The 20410-nt window shown below is 43.4% G+C and overlaps 1 protein-coding gene across 1 annotated transcript in view; it reads left to right on the top strand.

The window, feature by feature from the left end:
• Window positions 1-7727: 7727 nt before the first annotated feature.
• The window catches only part of HGFAC (HGF activator), a 165288-nt gene continuing 152605 nt past the window's right edge, over window positions 7728-20410 (top strand). Inside the window, exon 1 of the mRNA XM_082243346.1 lies at window positions 7728-7898. Coding sequence (XP_082099472.1) covers window positions 7827-7898 — 72 coding nt within the window. The 5' untranslated portion in view covers window positions 7728-7826. The remainder of the gene's footprint in view (window positions 7899-20410) is intronic.

The following is a 20410-nucleotide window of genomic DNA, read 5'->3' as shown; positions in this document are numbered from 1 at the left end:
GATTGTGACGGTGCGGGCTGTCCTCCAATCCCAGTTGACGTCTTCTGAGGGGAAACACGTCGGGTGGAGCAGCCACGTCGTCACCACGCAAGGTCCACACTGCAGGCGGCCGTGCACACTTGTCAAATCAGTTTGTCAATGCAGTTTTTCATCAATATTCATGTAAGTGCAACTTATTTATTTAATAAAATAAGTTTTTAGAGGTAATGCACTATTAGTCTTTCCATTCATTTGTATGCGAGTCCTGGAAAGCCCTGAATGCACATGAAGCACCTTGATCTATGGATTGCTGTCATTGAAGGAGATTCCATTATCTGCTGGGGCCAGTCTAATCCTAGAGTGTAGGACAACCACAGGCTTTCTGATTATTTTCTCTGGTAAGCAGCCATCCATTTTTTGTTTGTTCACAGTGGGGTCTCATGCAGCACTTGACATCGCAGGTGTGTGAATTCACCCAATATCAAGGAATCACCTGTTGGACTTCACTCTGAAGGCTTCACTAACACCACATTGTTCATTAGTGACTTTTTTGAGCATTTTTTTGCATATCACTGTTTTTATGGCACCATTTAAGGTTTATTTTCCTGCACTTTTGTGACACATGTATAATAACTTTTTAAGGATAATATTTTTATATATTTTCTCTTCATATGGTTTTTCACCGTCACAATTTATCATGTTTGTTTATGTATATTTATTTTGAGCGCACTAGTCTATCTTCATTAATGGAGAATGCGTGTTGCCTGGCTGTGCACTAATAGGAGAACCAGTTACCAGTGGCCCCTACGTAGTGTAGTGCTACATAAGAATAACATGTTTATTTTTAAATAAAATTTAAAAAATGAAGCTTTAATAACACTTTAACTCTTGCAGTGTAGATACAACTCCACTGCAAGGGAAGATTTTTGCTTTTCCTACGTGCTCAGCTTTACCAATTGCTCAGACTATGTGGATTTTGTGAATGATCTTGCTAAATTTGTTTTCCCAGCATGTTAACGCAAGTGATTGTACTGAGGAAAAGCAATATCTGTTATTGCAGAAACTATGCTGTGTAAGCGTTTTTGGGTAGTTTGATACAAGTGTTTATCCCGTTAAACACAATTGCCTTTTTATGCAAAGAACTATTGAAGCGCAAGGGCTCATGCACACTGCAGTTAGGGGAAAAAAAAGCTGCTTTTACAGGCATTTGAGCTTTTATTTCTCTGCCTAAGACCCATTTCACATGGGCACCTCCTCTTGGCAGACTCCGCTGATTCCCGCTGAGCAGGCGTATAACAGGTCAGTCTCCGCTCACTGTGCAGAGCAGAGACAGCCACAGTCTTGCTCTTCAGAACCGCCAGTCCATTTTCACTTGATCATATCCAATCCTATTCAATAGACGGATGGAAAATAGGACCTTCATCCATCTGGATTTGGCGGGCAGGATCGGATTGGATAGTGGCGGTTGTCAGCGGTGACCGCTGACATCTGCCGCTCTATAGGGGTGAATGGACAGTCTGATCAGGTTCCGCCTGAAAAACAGCCTGTGTGAAAGGGGCCTAAAAGCTTGAAGAAGCTTTTGCTTTTTGTGCTCTTTTGCACTTTTTTTTATTGAGCTTCTTTGCGCTTCATTGAGCTTTTTTGAGCCTAAGCATTTTTTCTCACAAACCCTTCCCTCAGCTAATTTTTCCTATTTTGTTGTGTGCTTTTAAGCTTTTTTGAGCTTTTTTTTCACTTTTTCATGCTTCTTCACGCAGCTCCAAATGAACTGAATGAGCTGAAATAGCAGATATGCTGTACGCTTGTACCTCTTAGCCTCCTACATTGCTGGAGAAAATAATCTGGTATATAAGAAAGTTAAGCATGGCTCTCTCTTTTTTTTTTTTTAAAGGACTGGTCCACCCAAAAGCAAGAATTTAGTTATAGCTGGAGCCTGGTGGGTTGGATCAGCCCCTGGCTTCTAAGGGTTGTCTGATGGTGACAACAGTGGACCATGATTGTGTAATGTGTGTAAACATGACTGCCTGTAGTATCCATGGGAACCCTATGTGACAGGGGGACAGAGCATTGTCACCCCATAACAAGAAGTGCCTGCACATGCACCTTCATGGGATGATCACCGGGTATTAGTTTAATGAAAGCTGAAGATATACTATGACTGATAATTATTTTAAAATAATTAGAGAAGTTATGAGATTTTAGGTCTCCACCATCCCAGTTAAAGCTGAACTCCAGGCTGATAAAAGATCACCATTTCAACCAGTCTTGCATTTTATTAGGATTTATAACATTAGAGATCTATCCAAAAAAAAACTTCAGGAAAGTTTTTACAATGCAACTCTAATGTTCAGCTGCTCTTCCCCTGCTGCTGCTTCCCTCCACCGCTATTACTGCCAATTACCCGCTTTCATAACACAGCTCTTCCTATGTAAAATGACACCTGCAGATAGTCTGCAAGTGTCATTGAATAAATGCAATAAACAAAGCCATTGTTTTATCATATTTTCTATTTCATTTATATATAGAATATGAAGAGTGTTGGGTGATATTAGCCATTGACAAGGTTGTAGTGTTGGATCTAGGGTGATAACATTTATTGGCTAACTAAATAGGTTGCAGTGCAAGCTTTCGAGGCACATAGGCCTCTTCCTAAGGCTATGAGAACTGGCGGTAGACACATACATACTATACATTAAACAACAAAGAGATGCAGATGAGTGGCATAGGGTACTGAAAAAGGAATATACATATGTAGATAGGGATTAGTGTCTCTGTAAGAAAGGGGAGCCGTCCTGTCACACTTCACACCTAAGTGAGAAGTGGGAATAGTGTGCGTCTTGTAAAGTCGTTTGACGTGGAGATGTGCAGAGATGATGGTTTACAGGAAATCATAGTAACACATGCAATTCTTGTCACTGTTAAGATCATGTTCCAGAGTTCAGAATTTTCTTATGAATTTGCACTCCCACTCCAATTTTTCCTTGTGTGATTTAAAATCCCCTTTAAGCATCATAACACGAAGGTCATTCAAGTTGTGGCCTCTGATGCAGAAATGTGTTGCAATAGGAACATCAGTTTTGTTGTTATTAATAGACCTGTGTAGATTAATTTGCTGACATATCATGTATCCAGTTCCAACATAGAGACCCTGCAAATAATTAGGTATACCAAATTAGAAAAATTGCCATTATAGGTGCCTTGTATGCTGTATTGTTCAAGCAAGCCTGCTATTGGTACCCTGTAAGTGTAATGTTCTGTATATGTGTGAAAGTTTCACACCTTTGGGGATATGCCATTTTTTCCAATGTGTCCAGTGAGCTTCTCATTATAGGTCGGTTTAAGTTTGATGGCTGTGGATATACAAGGAGAGGTAGCTCTGGAATTATTTCTGGTAGTCTATGTTCTCTGTAAAGAAGGAGCTGCAGTTTTTTTGCTACTCCACAGAATACTACCAGAAGTGTCTTTTAGGTAACCATGAGTGGAATGCAGTTTTCCTTTTGGATCTGTTAAATCACGAGATCAGTTCTGGGATACTCACTGCTCTTCTTTCCTGAATGTTGGTTGTTGCAAGGTTATAACCTTGATTTAGAAAGTCACCCGTGAGGTGTTCCAAAGCTGATCGTAGATGGATTGAAAATTCAGCATGGACCGGCTTAATTTTGATTAGTATGTGGCCTTCCCTGTTTAACAGAAGTCAATTGTGAGATCAACCTGTTGAATAGACAATTTCGAAAACTTTTGCTGATCAGCAGCTGCAGCTGCTGATTAGTGTTTTCTGACAGCAAAGGGTCTCACTGTCAAAATACAATATGCTGGTGGGCAGTTGGGGGATCCTTCACCCACCTTGTTTGTGTGGACGGAGAAATATCTTGTTTGTTTTTTTGCAGTGTGCTGGCTAAACGTAAAAAAAAAAAGAAAAAAGAAAATACTTGTCTATGGCCAGATTTAGTTTCTGTCCATGGTGTCAGAATACAGAACATACCTGGTTGTATCTTGTGGCCTGATTGTGAATTATAAATTATTTTATGTATCAGGGGTGGGAGCTGACATTCTTTAGGTATGTGAGTCAGTCGTTGGGTTTGTGGTAGATGGATGTTTGTGGAGAGTTCTCTTTTACTGTGGTATCAAAGAAACCGATTTTTGTTTGGGAATAATTCAATTTGAGTTTTATTGTGGGATGGGCATTGTTGTAGTTATTGTGGAATTGTACAAGGTAGAATTGTAGAAGGTCCAATCGCAGTCCGGATATCCATGATGTCATTAATGCCTTGTGTTTTATGGGACACCTAGACAAGTAGTCATCTTCAAGTTTAATAATAAATGATTAGTGACCTTTTGATCTGCATATGACTTTGATTAAAGGAACCGTATGTAGCACCCTCTAGTGTAGGTACATTTTTTTTGTTGATTCATTGTAGTTGTGTGAGTCTGTAATTAGGTCCGGTTACTACAGGTGAGGCTTGATGGCTCTACAGGGGAGATCTCTGGTACTTCCCCCCCAGATCTAAAAGCTTGGAGAAGCTTCTGGAAGTTGGTGGGCGCAGGCTTGGAGGTCCTGATCTTCATACTTGAGGGGGCCTGGCAGGGTGGCTGGGTCAGCCCTTAAATTTGGTGGAGCCTGGCCATCAGGGGAGTCAGGTGAAAGATGGACTGCTGAGGTTGTTGTTATGTGGCCTGGGAGGGGAACCCCGGGTCTGGGGGCTCTGCCTCCAGGCTGGAGCTAAGGAAAGGAAGGAAGGAGAGTAAGCTAAAGAGAGGGATCTCCATTATCTTTAGGTCTTGTGCAGAAGTAACCCAGGCTGGCATGGTAAGATCTGATCAGTCGGAGGCCTGAACAGGATTTTTGTCCAGTGCGGGGGGAACAAAGGACAGTGTGAGTACCTCAGCACACCCAGGGGTATACAAGGGAAGAGACTGCCAGACGTAGCATACTTTCCACGGATAGCATTGTGCTAAATCCCAAGCCCTTGTCCTGGGGCGTTTTTCAGAAGCAGCCAGGTGGGCTAGTAATATCTACAAGCATCAGGACTGTTCGATCTTCTATTGAGGAGACCCTATACTCCTGCATACAGTTTTGAATTTTGGGCTATATCACTAAAGGGGACTGAGAGCTCCTGGTTTATAAAGAATTTTGGCCACTGATCTATAGAGACTGTGTTTATTCTGGAGGGAGTACAGTCCAGGATCTTCATCTATTTGTGTACATAGGGAAGGACATTTGTCCTCATCTGCTGTTCTTCAAGTCAAGTTGGTTATCCTATAATCCCTAAAACCCATCCAGGTTGTTTTCCCTCAAGAAAACAACAAAAACAAGACCTGTGCAGGATAAGGGCAAACCAGTAACCAGCGGCTCCTGTGGGACAGCACTACATTTTGGACTTAACTTTTTAAAGAAAGCATTCCTAATCAACCCCTTATCAACACTTAACACCATTTAACCCTTTATTAACACTTTAACCCTTTATTAACATTCATTGAATTTTTCGTTACCTTAGCTGTTTTTTTTCTTCTTTTTTTATCTTTTTTAATTTCTATTTTTTTTTTACTAATAATATATATTTTTGTTTTTATTCATTTAGTTTGTTATATTTGTTAGTGTTGCATAACAAGACAAGCATAAAATTATATAAAAAGAGTTTTTGTTTATTTGCAAATAATTTTGCTGCACTTTGTAAGGCTCGGGTCACACTATTGCGATGCGGGAAGGCTGCGAATTCGCAGCCTTTTCCCGCATCGCACACGCACCCCCGGCAGTTCACACTGCCATATGCGATACGCTGGGGGTGTCAATGTAATCTTAACGACACCCCCAGTTTGATCGCATATCGCAGTGCGATCGTGCAGTTCGCACAGGATCGGATCACACAAGTGTGAACCGCTGTGCGATCCGATCCTGATGCGGCTGCAAAAATGCCTCCTGTGCGTGTTTGCACCGGGTGCGATGCGAATTTAGCCATACAAACTGTATGGCTAAACTCGCACCGCACAGCTGATCGCATGTAATGTCGGAGCAGTGCGCTCCGACATTACATGCGAACCCGGCACTCGCATCAGTGTGAACCGGGTCTAAGGCTCGGGTCACACTATTGCGATGCGGGAAGGCTGCGAATTCGCAGCCTTTTCCCGCATCGCACACGCACCCCCGGCAGTTCACACTGCCATATGCGATACGCTGGGGGTGTCAATGTAATCTTAACGACACCCCCAGTTTGATCGCATATCGCAGTGCGATCGTGCAGTTCGCACAGGATGGGATCGCACAAGTGTGAACCGCTGTGCGATCCGATCCTGATGCGGCTGCAAAAATGCCTCCTGTGCGTGTTTGCACCGGGTGCGATGCGAATTTAGCCATAAAAACTGTATGGCTAAACTCGCACCGCACAGCTGATCGCATGTAATGTCGGAGCAGTGCGCTCCGACATTACATGCGAACCCGGCACTCGCATTAGTGTGAACCGGGTCTTAAAGAAACTAAAAATAATTTTAGAACCATGTTCAACAGGAGAAATTATACAACGAAATGTATACCTTCTGTTTACAGCAAAACTAACGATTGGTCAAAAAAATGTGTTTTACTTTTTGTTTGTTTATAGAGTCCATAGAAAATAAAATATTTACCAAACAATATTGACAAAAAAGCCTAGTCACCCCCCCAAAAAAAATAAATAAAAAAAATGTATATATATATATATATATATATATATATGTATTTTTTTCCATAACATTATCACCAAATAAATAGGCCCACAGTTGAAATGTAAGCTGCCCTAGTCCAAAAGGGCTATACAGGTACCACTACTGAAGTGTATGAAAAATAATATAATAAAAAAAAATATATATACAAACACACACATATATATATTATATATATATATATATATATTTTTTTTTTTTTTTCAAAACAGCTAGTACTACATTCACGATTCTTCTCTTTATGGCATCTTTTATGCAGGTAGCCAAGCCACATTTTTACTGCTCTCTGGCCACCCACCTAAGGTCTAAAATATAGCAGGAGGAGACTGTCCAAAATTACCATGGCATGTCGCGTTGACACGAGGCACAACCTGTCAAACTCGGGCATTCAAGTCCAAGGGCTAAGCTTCAACAGCAGCGCATAAGTTCCATTATAAACTGCTGTTCCGCAAAACAAAACAAAAAAATAGGAATTCAGGAGGTGTCAGTCAGGATCGCCTCCTGAAAGCCTAACAACAGCACTTGAAAAAGCTATCCACCACAGATCGCTTTTCAGAGCATTGGCTATTGCGAATCTAGCCTAAGTAATGTTCTACAATCTCCAGCATAGCCATTATCAGGATTAAGGAGGAGGGGGTAACATTTAGGTGAATCAAAGGTAAGAGAATCAGTTCCTGATTGAATTACTGCTGTTTGTGTTCATGAGGACATGATATTGGACACAAGGCCCTACTGCCCGATGATTCCTATTTGTATTAGTAGCATTGAATTGCTCCTCCGCACTGAGGCTGATCAAGTATTACTGGGATCCTCAGTAGGTAATTATACTGACAATTCTGGCACAAAAAATTCTTAGCAGCAATTGTGTGGCTTATTTAGAAGTTACAGCAGCTCGGTGCGATCTTCCATAAAATGCAATAATTGCAGACAGTTAAACTCCCAGTTTTCGCCCACAGGATCATCTTTGACAAGTGGTTAATAATTAAATGCTCATTTTTTAACTGAATCCTAAAGTGTTGAGGGAGGCTGACAGCAGCACAGGAAGTCATGACTGCTTGCAAAACACCAGACTGACCATTTGACCACCAGGGTCCTATTGACATAAGCTGAGCCCTTCAGCAAACATTGTCACATGTGGGAGTTGAGGACGCAGCATGGCTACCAGACGCCTTTTTGCATTTTCTTTTCTTTTGTTCTTCAACTTTTGCCAGATCTCTGGAATCGTGGTAAGTTTTTTCATTATTTTTTACTTTACTTTTTTTTAATATACTGGCTTTATCGTCGTGTCTTGCTTTTAAAAATGATTGCATTCTTGAGAAGCACAAGTGATTTTATTCTCTTGTTACTGACAGATTTAACGACCACTTGTGGGCACGTACCTAAAAGGAAAAAGATACTGTGTGTGTGTAAATAATAAAAAATAAATAAATAAATATATATATATATATATATATATATATATATATAAAAGTGTATATATGTGTGTGTATATGTATATATATCTCACACAGTATATATCTCACACAGTATATAAGCAATATAATTACTAGGGGCTAAAAAAAGTTACATTTATTTCAAGCCTTTTTTATCTTTTAAGTTTTGAACAGTGGGGAAAAGTATCAGTTTATGTTTTTTTATTGCCCGCTTTGTGCCCCCATTGCAAAGATTTCCCCTCCTAGACACATAACTGGAAATTAGAGGAAATCCCCCAAAAAGGGAGGGGGGGATCCCACCTTTCACAGCTGTCATTAGGTAAGGGTTTTAACAAAAAAAAGTGTTTCAGGACAATTTATAAAGTGTTTGTAAACCCTAAAAATCACATTTACCTCATTGCTTTCTTATATCTATTTGATGCAAAAAAGTCACCCTTACCATCCACTTAAAGCAGAACTAAACTGTATCCGGGCACCACAAACTGAAAACATTTCAATATTTAAGGCAAATGCCCCCATTCATCCATGTCTCCATGATTTATTTTGTTGACAAATTCCCTTACGGCAGGTTATTCATGTAGCATTTACTTCCTGGAATCCACCTGCCCTTAGCTGAGGCATGCTGGCAGAAGGGTGAGCCTAGCTGTGAAACCCCCTCCTTCCCTACTCCAAATTAAAATTTAAAAAATGCCCTTGAAGACTCCTGGGATGTATGACATCTGCTTACTAATGGACTAAAGGATTAAAATAGTTATGGTTGATAGAGAGAGTAGGGTTCTGCTTAAACAGCCTAGTTGCCAACATTCCAAAGATAAGGGACAGTACTTCAGTGCAACCACCTTGTCGATTTTTTTTTTTTTTGTTCGGTCACTGCCGGTGTTCTGTCCAATAATGCCTCCCGTCAAAAGATGCATCCGATGAGCTGCGCATTCGCAGTACATGACGTCACTCCAGCTGATTCCTTGATCAGCTGGCGTGACGATTCACTACCATGCGCAGTTTGTCAGATGCATTATCCGACGAGAGACCGAGCGCGGCGGGATGAGAATCTAAATGTCAGATTCTGCCTCGCTCTCTGCGGTATCTGCTCATGCGTGCGACGGAAAATGATTCTTATTGGGCGGATTATTCTTTCTTGAGATTCTTATTGGGAAATGGTGGGAATATTGTCGTGATTACAGAACACACAGCTCTGACCGGGGCACATAAAGGGGCACTCTAATGGGGACACACTGGATGTAAAGGGGCACTCTTGATGCGGACACACTGGATGCATAGGAGGACTCTGACGGGGACACACTGGAGGTAAAGGAGGACTCTTACGGGGACACACTGGATGTAATGGAGGACTCTGATGGGGACACACTTGATTTAAAGGGGCACTCTGACGGGGACACACTGGATGTAAAGGGGCACTCTTACGGGGACACACTTGATGTAAAGGAGGACTCTGACGGGCACACAGACACAGGCTAAATGACAGCGGGGGACACGGGCTGAATGATGGCGGGGGACACGGGCTGAATGATGGCTGGGGACACGGGCTGAATGACTGGGGGACGGGCTACATGACGGGGGGGGGGGGCACCAGGCAGCATGACGGTGGAGACACGGGCTGCATGATGGCGGGGACACAGGCTGGATGATGTTGAACAGATGAGGCACAAATGATCACTGATGAGGCACAGGTGGGCATGAATGAGGCACAGGTGGGCATGAATGAGGCAGAGGCAGGGGTGGTGCCAATCGGTGTGTACAGCGTGCTAGGAGAGAGCGGAAATGAACATGAAGCGGTCTGTGGACAAATGATCGCTCCGTCATTAGATGAAGCGATCATGTGGTAAAGGGCCCCTGTCATTCCCCCTTTAACACAATCCGCGGGAAGCACGATTCTGGGAGGATGTCCCTGTATGCCATCCCAGAATAGGCTGACCGTGCTGTAGCCATCATTGGGCTATGCCCCGGTCGGCAAGTAGTTAATTCTCATAGTCTTAGCTATCCGATAGTACCCGTTAAGTGGGGCTTTGCATTACCTATGTTCCGCCGTATTTAGCCAAAGTCGATCAGCATGCCAGTCCCTGTTAAAATTAGGCATTGCCCCCCAAAAATTTGTGTGGCTACTGGAGATCCTCTAGTAAAAGTTTGCCAAGTATGGTGCCCTGAACCCCCATGGTTTGGGGCCTACATTTATAGTAGCTTGGCCTGCTATGTTAATCTATGGAAGGGTCGTACACTGTAAATTTGAGGGGCTACCTACAGCTTGGACCCCAAATGATCCTGGGGGCCCATATTTGGCACAGAGGTAGGGGAGGCCACGCTTAAAATATTGGAGTAGCTAGCCTGAAATTTTCTGGTCAACTTTTTCAGGGGCCTCTTGGGATTGTGTGGCCCTTGGGCAGTACCATGGAACAGGGACTGCTGGGAACCATATTAATCTTAATATTCTTAGCTATCCAATGGTACCTGCAGAGCAGGGCACACTGGTACCTATGTTCCACAGTATTCATGCAAATTCAACCCCCATGCCAGTCCTCGTAGAAATTAGGCATCGGCCACACAAAAAAATGTGTGTGGACCCTGGGGGTCATCTAGTATCCCTGTACCAAGTTTGGTGCTCGTAACCCCCGTGATTCAGGTACCACAGTGCCCTCAATTTATGGTAGATTGGCCCGCTATGTTAATCTATAGGTCAGTCGCGGTTGGGAATTTGAGGGGCCACAGCTCGGGCCCCGAAAGAGTCCAGGCTCCCACAGCTAGAGCCCCTGGACATGTTTGGGGACCAAGCTGTGACCCCACAAAATTCCCTAATGCGCCATAACGCCATAACGAGTCCAACATTCACTTTATTCCTAGACCATATATTATGAGTACTATTGGTCTTGAATTTATTTATTTATAATAATCAATTATTTATTTATATATTTATATACTTAACATATATTAAATTATTATTTTGCAATATTTGGGGAAGTATTCTTATGCACTAGCACTTGAGCGCTGTCTTTACCTTTTTGCTCATTATCCAACTTTTTGTTGTTTGGATTAGCAGCTCAAATTCATTTACTTAAATATTTATTTTTAACACAATTATATCCCCACACACATATTGATCATAGTGATTTCCTAGGCGTGACCACCTGAGTGCTTATCACTCATTTTCTTCAATATTAATTTGCAGTCTAGTAATTCAAGGGACTTTTGCAAACCAAAATTAGTCTAATATTCTTCTTGGCTTGAAGCGATCCTGAAGTTGATAGAGCAGACATTGGAATAGTTAATACCTGAAAGTTAATGCAGTATTAAATCCAAAATCAAAATGTAATATATCGCTGCTTACCAAACATTAAATGTGGTGACTGCATTAGCGTTTTTTTTTTTTGTTTTTTTTTTAAGACTTTTTCCCCCTCTGTTTTTACCAGGCTAAATCAGTCAGTCAGTCTCAGTTGGCAGGCGACACATCTCCCCCCAATGGTCTGCCTCCTTACCTCCTCCTGTCCGAGTCGGGGAGTGCTGGATGGCTGAGCCGCTGTCCTTCTCCTCCAGCCGTGTCTCTTCTGCCTCTTCATGGCCACTAGCCAGTAAGATCGCTTCTCCTTTTTGCCATCTGGGAAAGGGGTCTCACAACCCTCTTCCTGATTGGCTGGGAGGAGAGTCAGTGCTCTGCGCCCCGAGCCAACCCTTTTTTGAAGCCTATTAAAGCCTCTGGCTCTAATCATGGTGCGTCAAAAAACAAAAAATCCCTATTGGAATCCATGCGTCCAGCGCCCCACATGTAGATTAGGGGGCCAGACGCATTTGCTAGAGGGGGCGGTGCCCCTGCGCCCCCAATGCTAAAAATATGCACTGTTACTGTAATAATGAAACTGGCAGGGAAGGGGTTAATTCTGTGGGTGATCAAGGGATTAAATGTAAGCCTATGGGAGTGATTCTAACTGTGGGTGGGCGTGGCTTGTGAAATGATCACAGAGACCTGTGTTCTTATTTAGAAGGATCACAGGAGTTCTGTGATCATTCCAGGGAGAAGAACAGTCAGCTGTGTTTACAACAGCTGACCGTTCTTCTCTCTCTCAGTGGGGAGCGATCATGGGTGTCAGGCAGCAATCGGAGCCGCCAGCCCCGTGCATCGCAGTCCCCTAGCTGCAGGCGCGTCACCGACGTAGGTATACGTCGGTTTGCGCAGGAGGGTCGCACTGCCGCAGTAAATAGGCGGCGGGCGGTCGGGAAGAGGTTAAACAACATAAACACAAGTATTCTGAGAAGAAGTCTAGTGGACAGAAAAACGCCCCCCCCCCCTAAAGGAGAATTTTACAAAAAATATGATTGGTTAAACCCACAAGTGCGTTTTTACCACTATTATTCCCCTAGCACTGTAAAACACTTTTTGCTACATACAGTGGGGAAATAATTATTTGATCCCCTGCTGATTTTGTAAGTTTGCCACTTACAAAGAAATGAAGGATCTATAATTTTTATCATAGGTGTATTTTAAATGATAGAGACAGAATATCAACCAAAAATCCAGAAAAAAACACATGATACAAATGTTTTAAATGGAGTTGTAGTTCAGTGATCAAGCAAAACATGACTTAATACTTGGTGGAGAAACCCTTGTGGGCAAGCACAGAGGTAAGACGTTTCTTGTAGTTGTTGACCAGGTTTACACATATCTCAGGAGGGATTTTGGTCCACTCTTCTTTACAGATTGTCTCTAAATCCTTAAAATATCACTTGGCAACTTGATGTTTCAGCTCCCTCCATACATTTTCTATAGGAATAAGGACTAGAGACTGGCTAGGCCACTTCATGACCTTATTGCGTTTCTTCTTGAGCCACTCCTTTGTTGCCTTGGTGGTATGTTTTGGGTCATTGTTATGCTGGAAGACCCATCCATGACCCATCTTCAGTGGTCTGGCTGAGGGAAGAAAGTTCTAATCCAAGATTTTAATTCTTTATATTTTTATTCAATCATCAATAAACAAAGATATCACAGACTAATATATCACATACAAAAATATTAATAAACAGTGAGTCGTCCCTTTTATCCCCCTCCCAGCAAACCTACCCCCAGGGCCGGACTGGGTATAAAAACCAGCCCTGGAAAAAATGATATACCAGCCCCATAGCATTGCGTCGTCATACCAGCACAACGTTGATTTCTTGTTCATAAAAGGTAAAATAATGCATTTTAATGTACATTTAATGAGTGCAATGCTGATTCCCCCCCTCCCCCTAATACACTGCCAATCCTCCTCCCACTCGCCTAATAAACTGCTGACCCCCCCTCCCCCTAATACAATGATGTTCCCCCCGGCCCCCTCCCTTTAATACAATGCTGTTTCCCCCCTCCCCCTAAATTTGGGGGGGGGGGCAGCATTGTATTAGGGGGGAGGGGGGATCAGCATTGTATTAGGGGCCTAATACAATGCTGACCCCCCTCCCCCTAATACAATGCTGTTCCCCCCAGACTTCTCTTCCTAATACAATGCTGACCCCCCTCCCCCTAATAAAATGCTGACCCCTCCCTCTGGCCCCCTCCCCCTAATACGATGCTGTTCCCCCCCCAGCCCCCTCCTCCTAAGACAATGCTAAACCCCTCCCCCGAATAAAATGCTGACCCCCCGCCCCCTTCCCCTAATACAATGCTTTTTACCCCCCTCCCCCTAATTTGGGGGGGGGATCAGCATTGTATTAGGGGGAGGGGGCAGATCAGCATTGTATTAGGGGGAGGGGGGATCAGCATTGTATTAGGGGCCCTAATATGCTGATTCTCCCCCCCAAATGCAATACAAGAGGACGAGGTCCCCGCCCCCACAGCCCATTTACTCTTACCTGGCTGTCTACATGTGGCAGCTCAGGCTCCGCTCTGCTCACTCAGGCAGTCAGTGTGATGAGCTCCTGCTGCGATAATGCTGCGCTGGCACCTGGCGTCTGTGTGGGAGGGATCAGATGCCGGCGCCTTCATACAGTCAGGAGATGATCCACCGCCGCGCAGCCACCCGTCACCTATGATGTCATGCTGCTCACAGCGGCTGGTAGGAAAGAAGATATCCGTCACTGGAGTGGCCCATATCAAAGCGGCCCCACCTTAAAGCGGCCCAAGGGCCGGTGGCCCACCGGTAAATTTCCCCCCCCCCCCACCTCCATTCCCATATCATACTCCAAGTTACATTAATTAAACTAAACATTTTAAATATCAGGTACTAGGCCGGGAGTTTTTCTCCATACTTTCCATATTTTTTCAAACTTTTTAGTATTTCCTCTTCTTTTGTAAGACAATTTTTCTCTAATTATGGTATTTTTGACTTTCCTCAACCAATCTACTATACATGGTGGTTTTGATTTTATCCATTTCTCTGTTATAGCTTTCCTAGCCTGGTATAAACATCTTAAAACTGCTATTCACTTTTCCCCATACCCCTCTCTCTGCTCCAAGATTTTACAATACATGGCTCCGTCCATTGGCCCCTCAATGTGACAAAGTCGGTCTGTACCTTTAGCACAGAAACAGCTCCAAAGCATAATGTTTCCACCTTCGTGCTTGACTGTAGGGATGGTGTTCTTAGGGTCATAGTCAGCATTTTTCTTCCTCCAAACACGGCAAGTTGGGTTAATGCCAAAGAGCTCAATTTTCTTCTTATCTGACCACAGCACTTTCTCCTAATCCTTCTCTGAATCATTTAGATGCTCATTGGCAAACTTAAGATGGATCTGTACATGTGCCTTCTTGAGGAGGGGGACCTTGTGGAGGCTGCTGGATTTCAATCCATGGTGGCGTATTGTGTTACCAATGGTTTGTTTGGTGACTGTGGTCACAACTGCCTTGAGATCATTCACAAGCTCCTCCCATGTAGTTCTGGGCTGATCCCTCACTTTTCTCATGATCACCCTTACCCCATGGGGCAAAATCTTGCATGGAGCTCCAGACCAAGGGCAATTGATGGTTATTTTGTGTGTCTTCCATTTGTGAATAAAAAATTACAACAATTGTCTCCTTCCCACAAAGATTCTTGCTGGATAGACCTTGTGCAGGTCTAAAATCTTGTCCCTGATGTCCTTTGACAGCTCTTTGGTCTTGCCCATGATGGTGGGTTTGAATAGAAAAGAGATTCTGTGAACAGGGGACTTTTATACACATGACGAGTTGTCGTTAGGAGCACCTTCCTAAATTGACAGGACTAATCTGTGCACCACCAGCATATACTGTTGCCAGTCTATGGGAGCCAGAATTATTGTTGGTTGGTAGGGAATCAAATACCTATTTTACTCCTGAACTGCAACTCCATTTATAACATTTATATCATGTGTTTTTTTTTCTGGATTTTTGGTTAATATTCTGCCTCTATCATTTAAAATACACCTATGATAAAAATCATAGACCCTTCATTTTTTTGTAAGTGTCCAAACTTCCCAAATCTGCAGGGGATCGAATAATTATTTTCCCCACTGTAAGTATTGCATTTTATGAGGGACCAAAATGAGGGACAAATAATTCAGAAAGATGGTCAGACGTACTTTGTATCGAATGAGGGACAGTCCCTCGAAATCAGGGACAGTTAGGAGCTATGGGGTTGCCTATCGACTATGGGCCCTGGCTTTGGAGGGGGCTCTTTTCTTTTGAAGGGGTGTGCCTAGGGGACCCTTTTGGAGTGGTTTTGCTTCAGATTCAGGCCCATATCTCCCTGAAACACAGACTGAGAACTAGATACAGATTTGAGGTCTGTATGCAAAAACCAGCATTGACTGCTTCAACGCCCCCCCCCCCCCCCCTGGCTCCCAGACTCAGAGCAGATGTTATCATAATCCAGTCAAAACAACCTGATTCTGGGGACTCCTGCTATAATCTGTTTACTAGGGTGTCTTTCTCTCATGGTATAATTCCCCATCATGTGCCTCCCAACTCTCATAGTTAATTGAGTCATCTATTGTTTCTGTCTGTCAGTTAGTACTGTGTCCACTTCACCTCATTACCAAACTCTTGTGGGATGTTATAGGTTTGTTTCATTAGATTACTTTTTATGGTCGCTGTTCATTAGGTGAACTGCTATTACTGTTTACAGTTTGCATTGTTTAGGATAATGTGCTCAAGCTCTTACCTGATCTTGTGTGGTATATATTCTGTGTGAATTTACAATAAAGTCAGTTCTAGTTTGCACCCAAACTAGAGTTGTCTAATTCTTGGGTGCAATATTCAGCTATAATTCCTGGTTTCAGAGTGAAGGAAGCTGTATCTTGACTGAGGCACCCAGGCTGGGTGCTAGGCAGTCCGACACAGTAAAAAAATGTTCCAAATTTTGGGTTTTTACCAGATCGGGAATAAAGGACAAACCTTCCAATGGGGACACTTATTCTGGTGACAACCAGGGATTCTGTCACTTTGGGGGTACTTCCTTATTACTTTGTATTGGCTATGGGATAGGAAGGGAAATCTTCCCAATAGAACACACATGGAAAAATGAAACTGACTGGGGTAATAACCCTCTCTTACTCTATCAAAGATGGGGAGAAAAAAGGTTGTGCCTTTTGATCCTACTGCACGTAACAGTCTAAAGAGGGACCCAATGAAACTCAAGTTTACTCTAGTGTTTAAATGATTTTCTTGTTTTACTTCTGTAGAACTTCATTAGAAAAACATGGTGATCTATGGCAGGCAACCATCCACATAAAAATGCCCGTCTGAATTATATATCAGCTTTCCAAAGAATTCTGCTACACATGGAGAATATGTAAATACACTCGAAGTGGTAAAATAATTTTTTTAAACGACAAAATAACTGTTTGGGAAAATGGACACTAATGCCCCGTACACACGTGCAGATTATCTGAAGACTTTTGTCTGTAGACTTACCAAAACCATATAATATGAGGTCAAACCTAAACACTTTCAATTTGTATGCAATCCGGCAGGCCCTTGCACTACATAGAAAAGGTAAATCTGAAGACAAAAGATTGGATCCTCTATCAGGTTTTTATTTTGCCTGTGACAAATTTTTACTGAGTGCCAACCCTGTAAAGGGGGTCACTAGGACATCAGGAGAAGCACAGCAATACAACTTGGCTGAGGATCTAAGGCAGGGGTCTCAAACTGGCGACTTTCCATCTGTTGCAGAACTACAAGTTCCATCATGCCTCTGCCTATGGGAGTCATGCTTACAACTGTCAGCCTTACAATGCCTTATAGGAATTGAAATTCTGCAACAGCTGGAGGGTCACCAGTTTGAGACCCCTGATCTAAGGTGTTTTTTTTGCCAGTTATAAGAAACAATTTGGTTGGTCTTTAAAATGGCGTTAGAATTCACAAATGCTCACCTCCAGCGATGTGATATCCTCATGTTCCTTCACTGCTATCTTCTCCCTGCCTTCTTCCATGTGTGGGGTCTTCAGCTGCTTTGATGGGCCAGGGCCATGTGACATAACTCCCACGCATGTGTATGAATGGTATTTATTAAATCACACAACAACACGATAAAAAGCCTGTATTGAAGAAGAGACATACTGTAGTAAATGCCGTACTTGTTTCAAATTTATTGTAATTTAAGGTAAGACCATTTAGCTGTAGCTAAGTAGGTCAACCAAGAATACACCTTGTGGTAATGGGGTAGAATTTGACCTCTTATAGAACATTTGACCTTTTATAGTTATTCAATGTATATATACGGTTAGTGTGTGTGTCTGTGTGTATATGTATATATACTATATTGTTAAAAGTATTGGGACACCTTCCCTTTACATGCACATGAACTTCTATAGCATCCCAGTCTTAGGGTTCAATGTTGAGTTAGCCCACCCTTTGCAGCTATAACAGCTTTAACTCTTCTGGGAAGGCTGTCCACAAGGTTTAGGAGTGTGTCTATGGGAATGTTTGACCATTCTTCCAGAAGCGCATTTGTGATATTAGACGAAAAGTTCTGGATTAGGGCTCTTTCACACGGGTGGTCCGATCAGATCCGCCTGTCAGTTTTTTAGGCGGATCTGATCGGATCCTCCATGCAGTTCTATGGGGCAGCGGATGTCAGCGGAGACACCTCCGCTGACACCCGCTGACACCCGCTGACACCCGTATCCGATCCTGTCCGTGAAATCTGGACGGAGGGAAACCCTATTTTTCCATCCGTTCAGGTATCGGAACAGATCGGATCGGATGAGAGCGGACAGGCGGTCCGCTCTCATCCGATCCCCCATAGAGAGCAGCAGGGGCTGTGACACCTCCCTCTCCGCACTGTAAGCGGAGACAGAGCTGTCATCTGCCGGCTCAGTGGGGATCGCAGATCGATCCCCGCTGAGCAGCACGGATCCGCCTACGGAGGCGGACCGTGTGAAAGAGCCCTTACAGTCTCTGTTTGAATTCACCCCAACAGTGTTCTATCAGGTTGAGATCAGGATTCTGTGCAGGCCAGTCAAGTTCCTCCACCCCAAACTCACTCATCCATGTTTTTATGGAACTTGCTTTGTGCACTGGTCCAAAACATTTGGTGGGGGGGGGGGGGGGTGATTCTGGTGTGGGGTTGTTTTTCAGGGGTTGGCTTGGCCCCTTATTTCCAGTGAAGAGAACTCTTAAGGCATCAGAATACCAAGACATTTTGGACAATTTCATGCTCCCGACTTTGTGGTAACATTTTGGGGTTTTCCCCTTGTGTTCCAACATGACTGCTCACCAGTGCACAAAACAAGGTCCATAAAGACATGGATGAGCGAGTTTGGGGTGGAGGAACTTGACTGGATTGCACAGTCCTGACCTAAACCCAATAGAACACCTTTGGGATGAAATAGAGCACAGACTGGCACAGGGCCAGGCCTTTTCGTTCAACATCAGTGCCTGACCTCACAAATGCACTTCTGGAATAATGGTCAAACATTCCTGTAGACACACTCCTAAACCTTGTGGACAGCCTTCCCAGAAGAGTTGAAGCTGTTATAGCTGCAAAAGTTGGGCCAACTCAATATTGAACCCTATGGACTAAGACTAGGATGCCATTAAAGTTCATGTGCGTGTAAAGGCAGGTGTCCCAATACCTTTGACAATATAGTGTGTGTATATATAGCACTGATGGCTAACTATACATCTAAATAATATACAAATACATATATATTAATAAAGATCTGATGTCATTGGTTTGCGGCTTTTGTTTTGATTTCATAGAGTGTGTTTGGGTCCAAACCCAGAGTTTCAGAGGCAAGGGATTTTACTATGGGCTTAAAGTGGTTGTAAAGGCAGAATGTTTTTTATCTTTATGCATTCTATGCATGACGATAAAAAACATGTGTGCAGAAGCCCCCTCAGCCCTCTTAATACTTACCTGAGTTCCATATCTATTCAGTGATGTCAAAAAGTGCCTCGGCTATCCGGGACTCTCCCTCCTGACAGACTGAGACATAGCAGCAGCGCCATTGGCTCAGTTAGCCAATAAGGAGAGAGAGGGGGTAGGGCTGAACTGCGGCTCCGTTTCTGAATAGATACACAAAGCACAAGCTGCAGCTCAGTTTGGGTGCCCCCATAGCAAGCTGCTTGCTGTGGGGCATTCAACAGGAGGGAGGGGCCAGGAGCTCCAGCCTGGGACCCAAGAAGAGGAGAAGCCGGGCTGATCTGTTCAAAAACCACTTCACAGAGCAGGTAAGTATAACATGTTTGTTATTTTTATAGCAAAAAAAAAAAATTGAGACTTTACAACCACTTTAAGCCAGCCATGCTTGGAATTGAAATTTGGCCAGTTCAGTAGGGACAGGCCACATTTTGATATATGTATGGGCAGGGTGGTTGTACAGAAGCCAATCTACCAATCGACTTCTATAAAACTGCCCTGCTGGAAAATTTCCGCTCAATCAGGACAGCCAGCAACATTGATCAGTGTATTCTAACGGCAGGGAAGTCTCCCTGCTTTCAGAATACACAGGCACAGCTTGGAGGATTCAATTCAACTTTTTTTTTTTCAACCAGCAGGTTGAATGAAAAAAAAAAGAATAATCTATGGGCTGCGTTAGAGTGGTGACATCTCTCTACACTTTATTGCACCAACCAGCAATTCTGATTGTTGGGCTGTAGTGCTGACTGGTAATGAACTTAGGTTTGGGCTCGGGTTTAGTCGGAACCTGGAAATCACTGCTTAGCCAAAAAGCTGGGAGCAGGACTCTCTCTGCCCAGTGGGGGGTGGGGGGTTGGTGTGATGTGCACAAAAGGTCAGGAATTATTTTGACATAATTTTACCTTATTGAGCACATGGCATTATTAGGTCCACAATGTTATGAGCATTTCTCCACTTTGTATGCATGCAGTTGTTGGGGGGGGGGGGGGGGGGGCTTTTATCTGCTTA

This window comes from Pelophylax lessonae (genome assembly GCF_965119305.1).
Source record: "Pelophylax lessonae genome assembly, chromosome: 1".
NCBI lineage: Eukaryota > Metazoa > Chordata > Amphibia > Anura > Ranidae > Pelophylax > Pelophylax lessonae.
The sequence above is the reverse complement of the archived record's forward strand: the minus strand, read 5'-3'. Positions and strand labels throughout refer to the sequence as shown.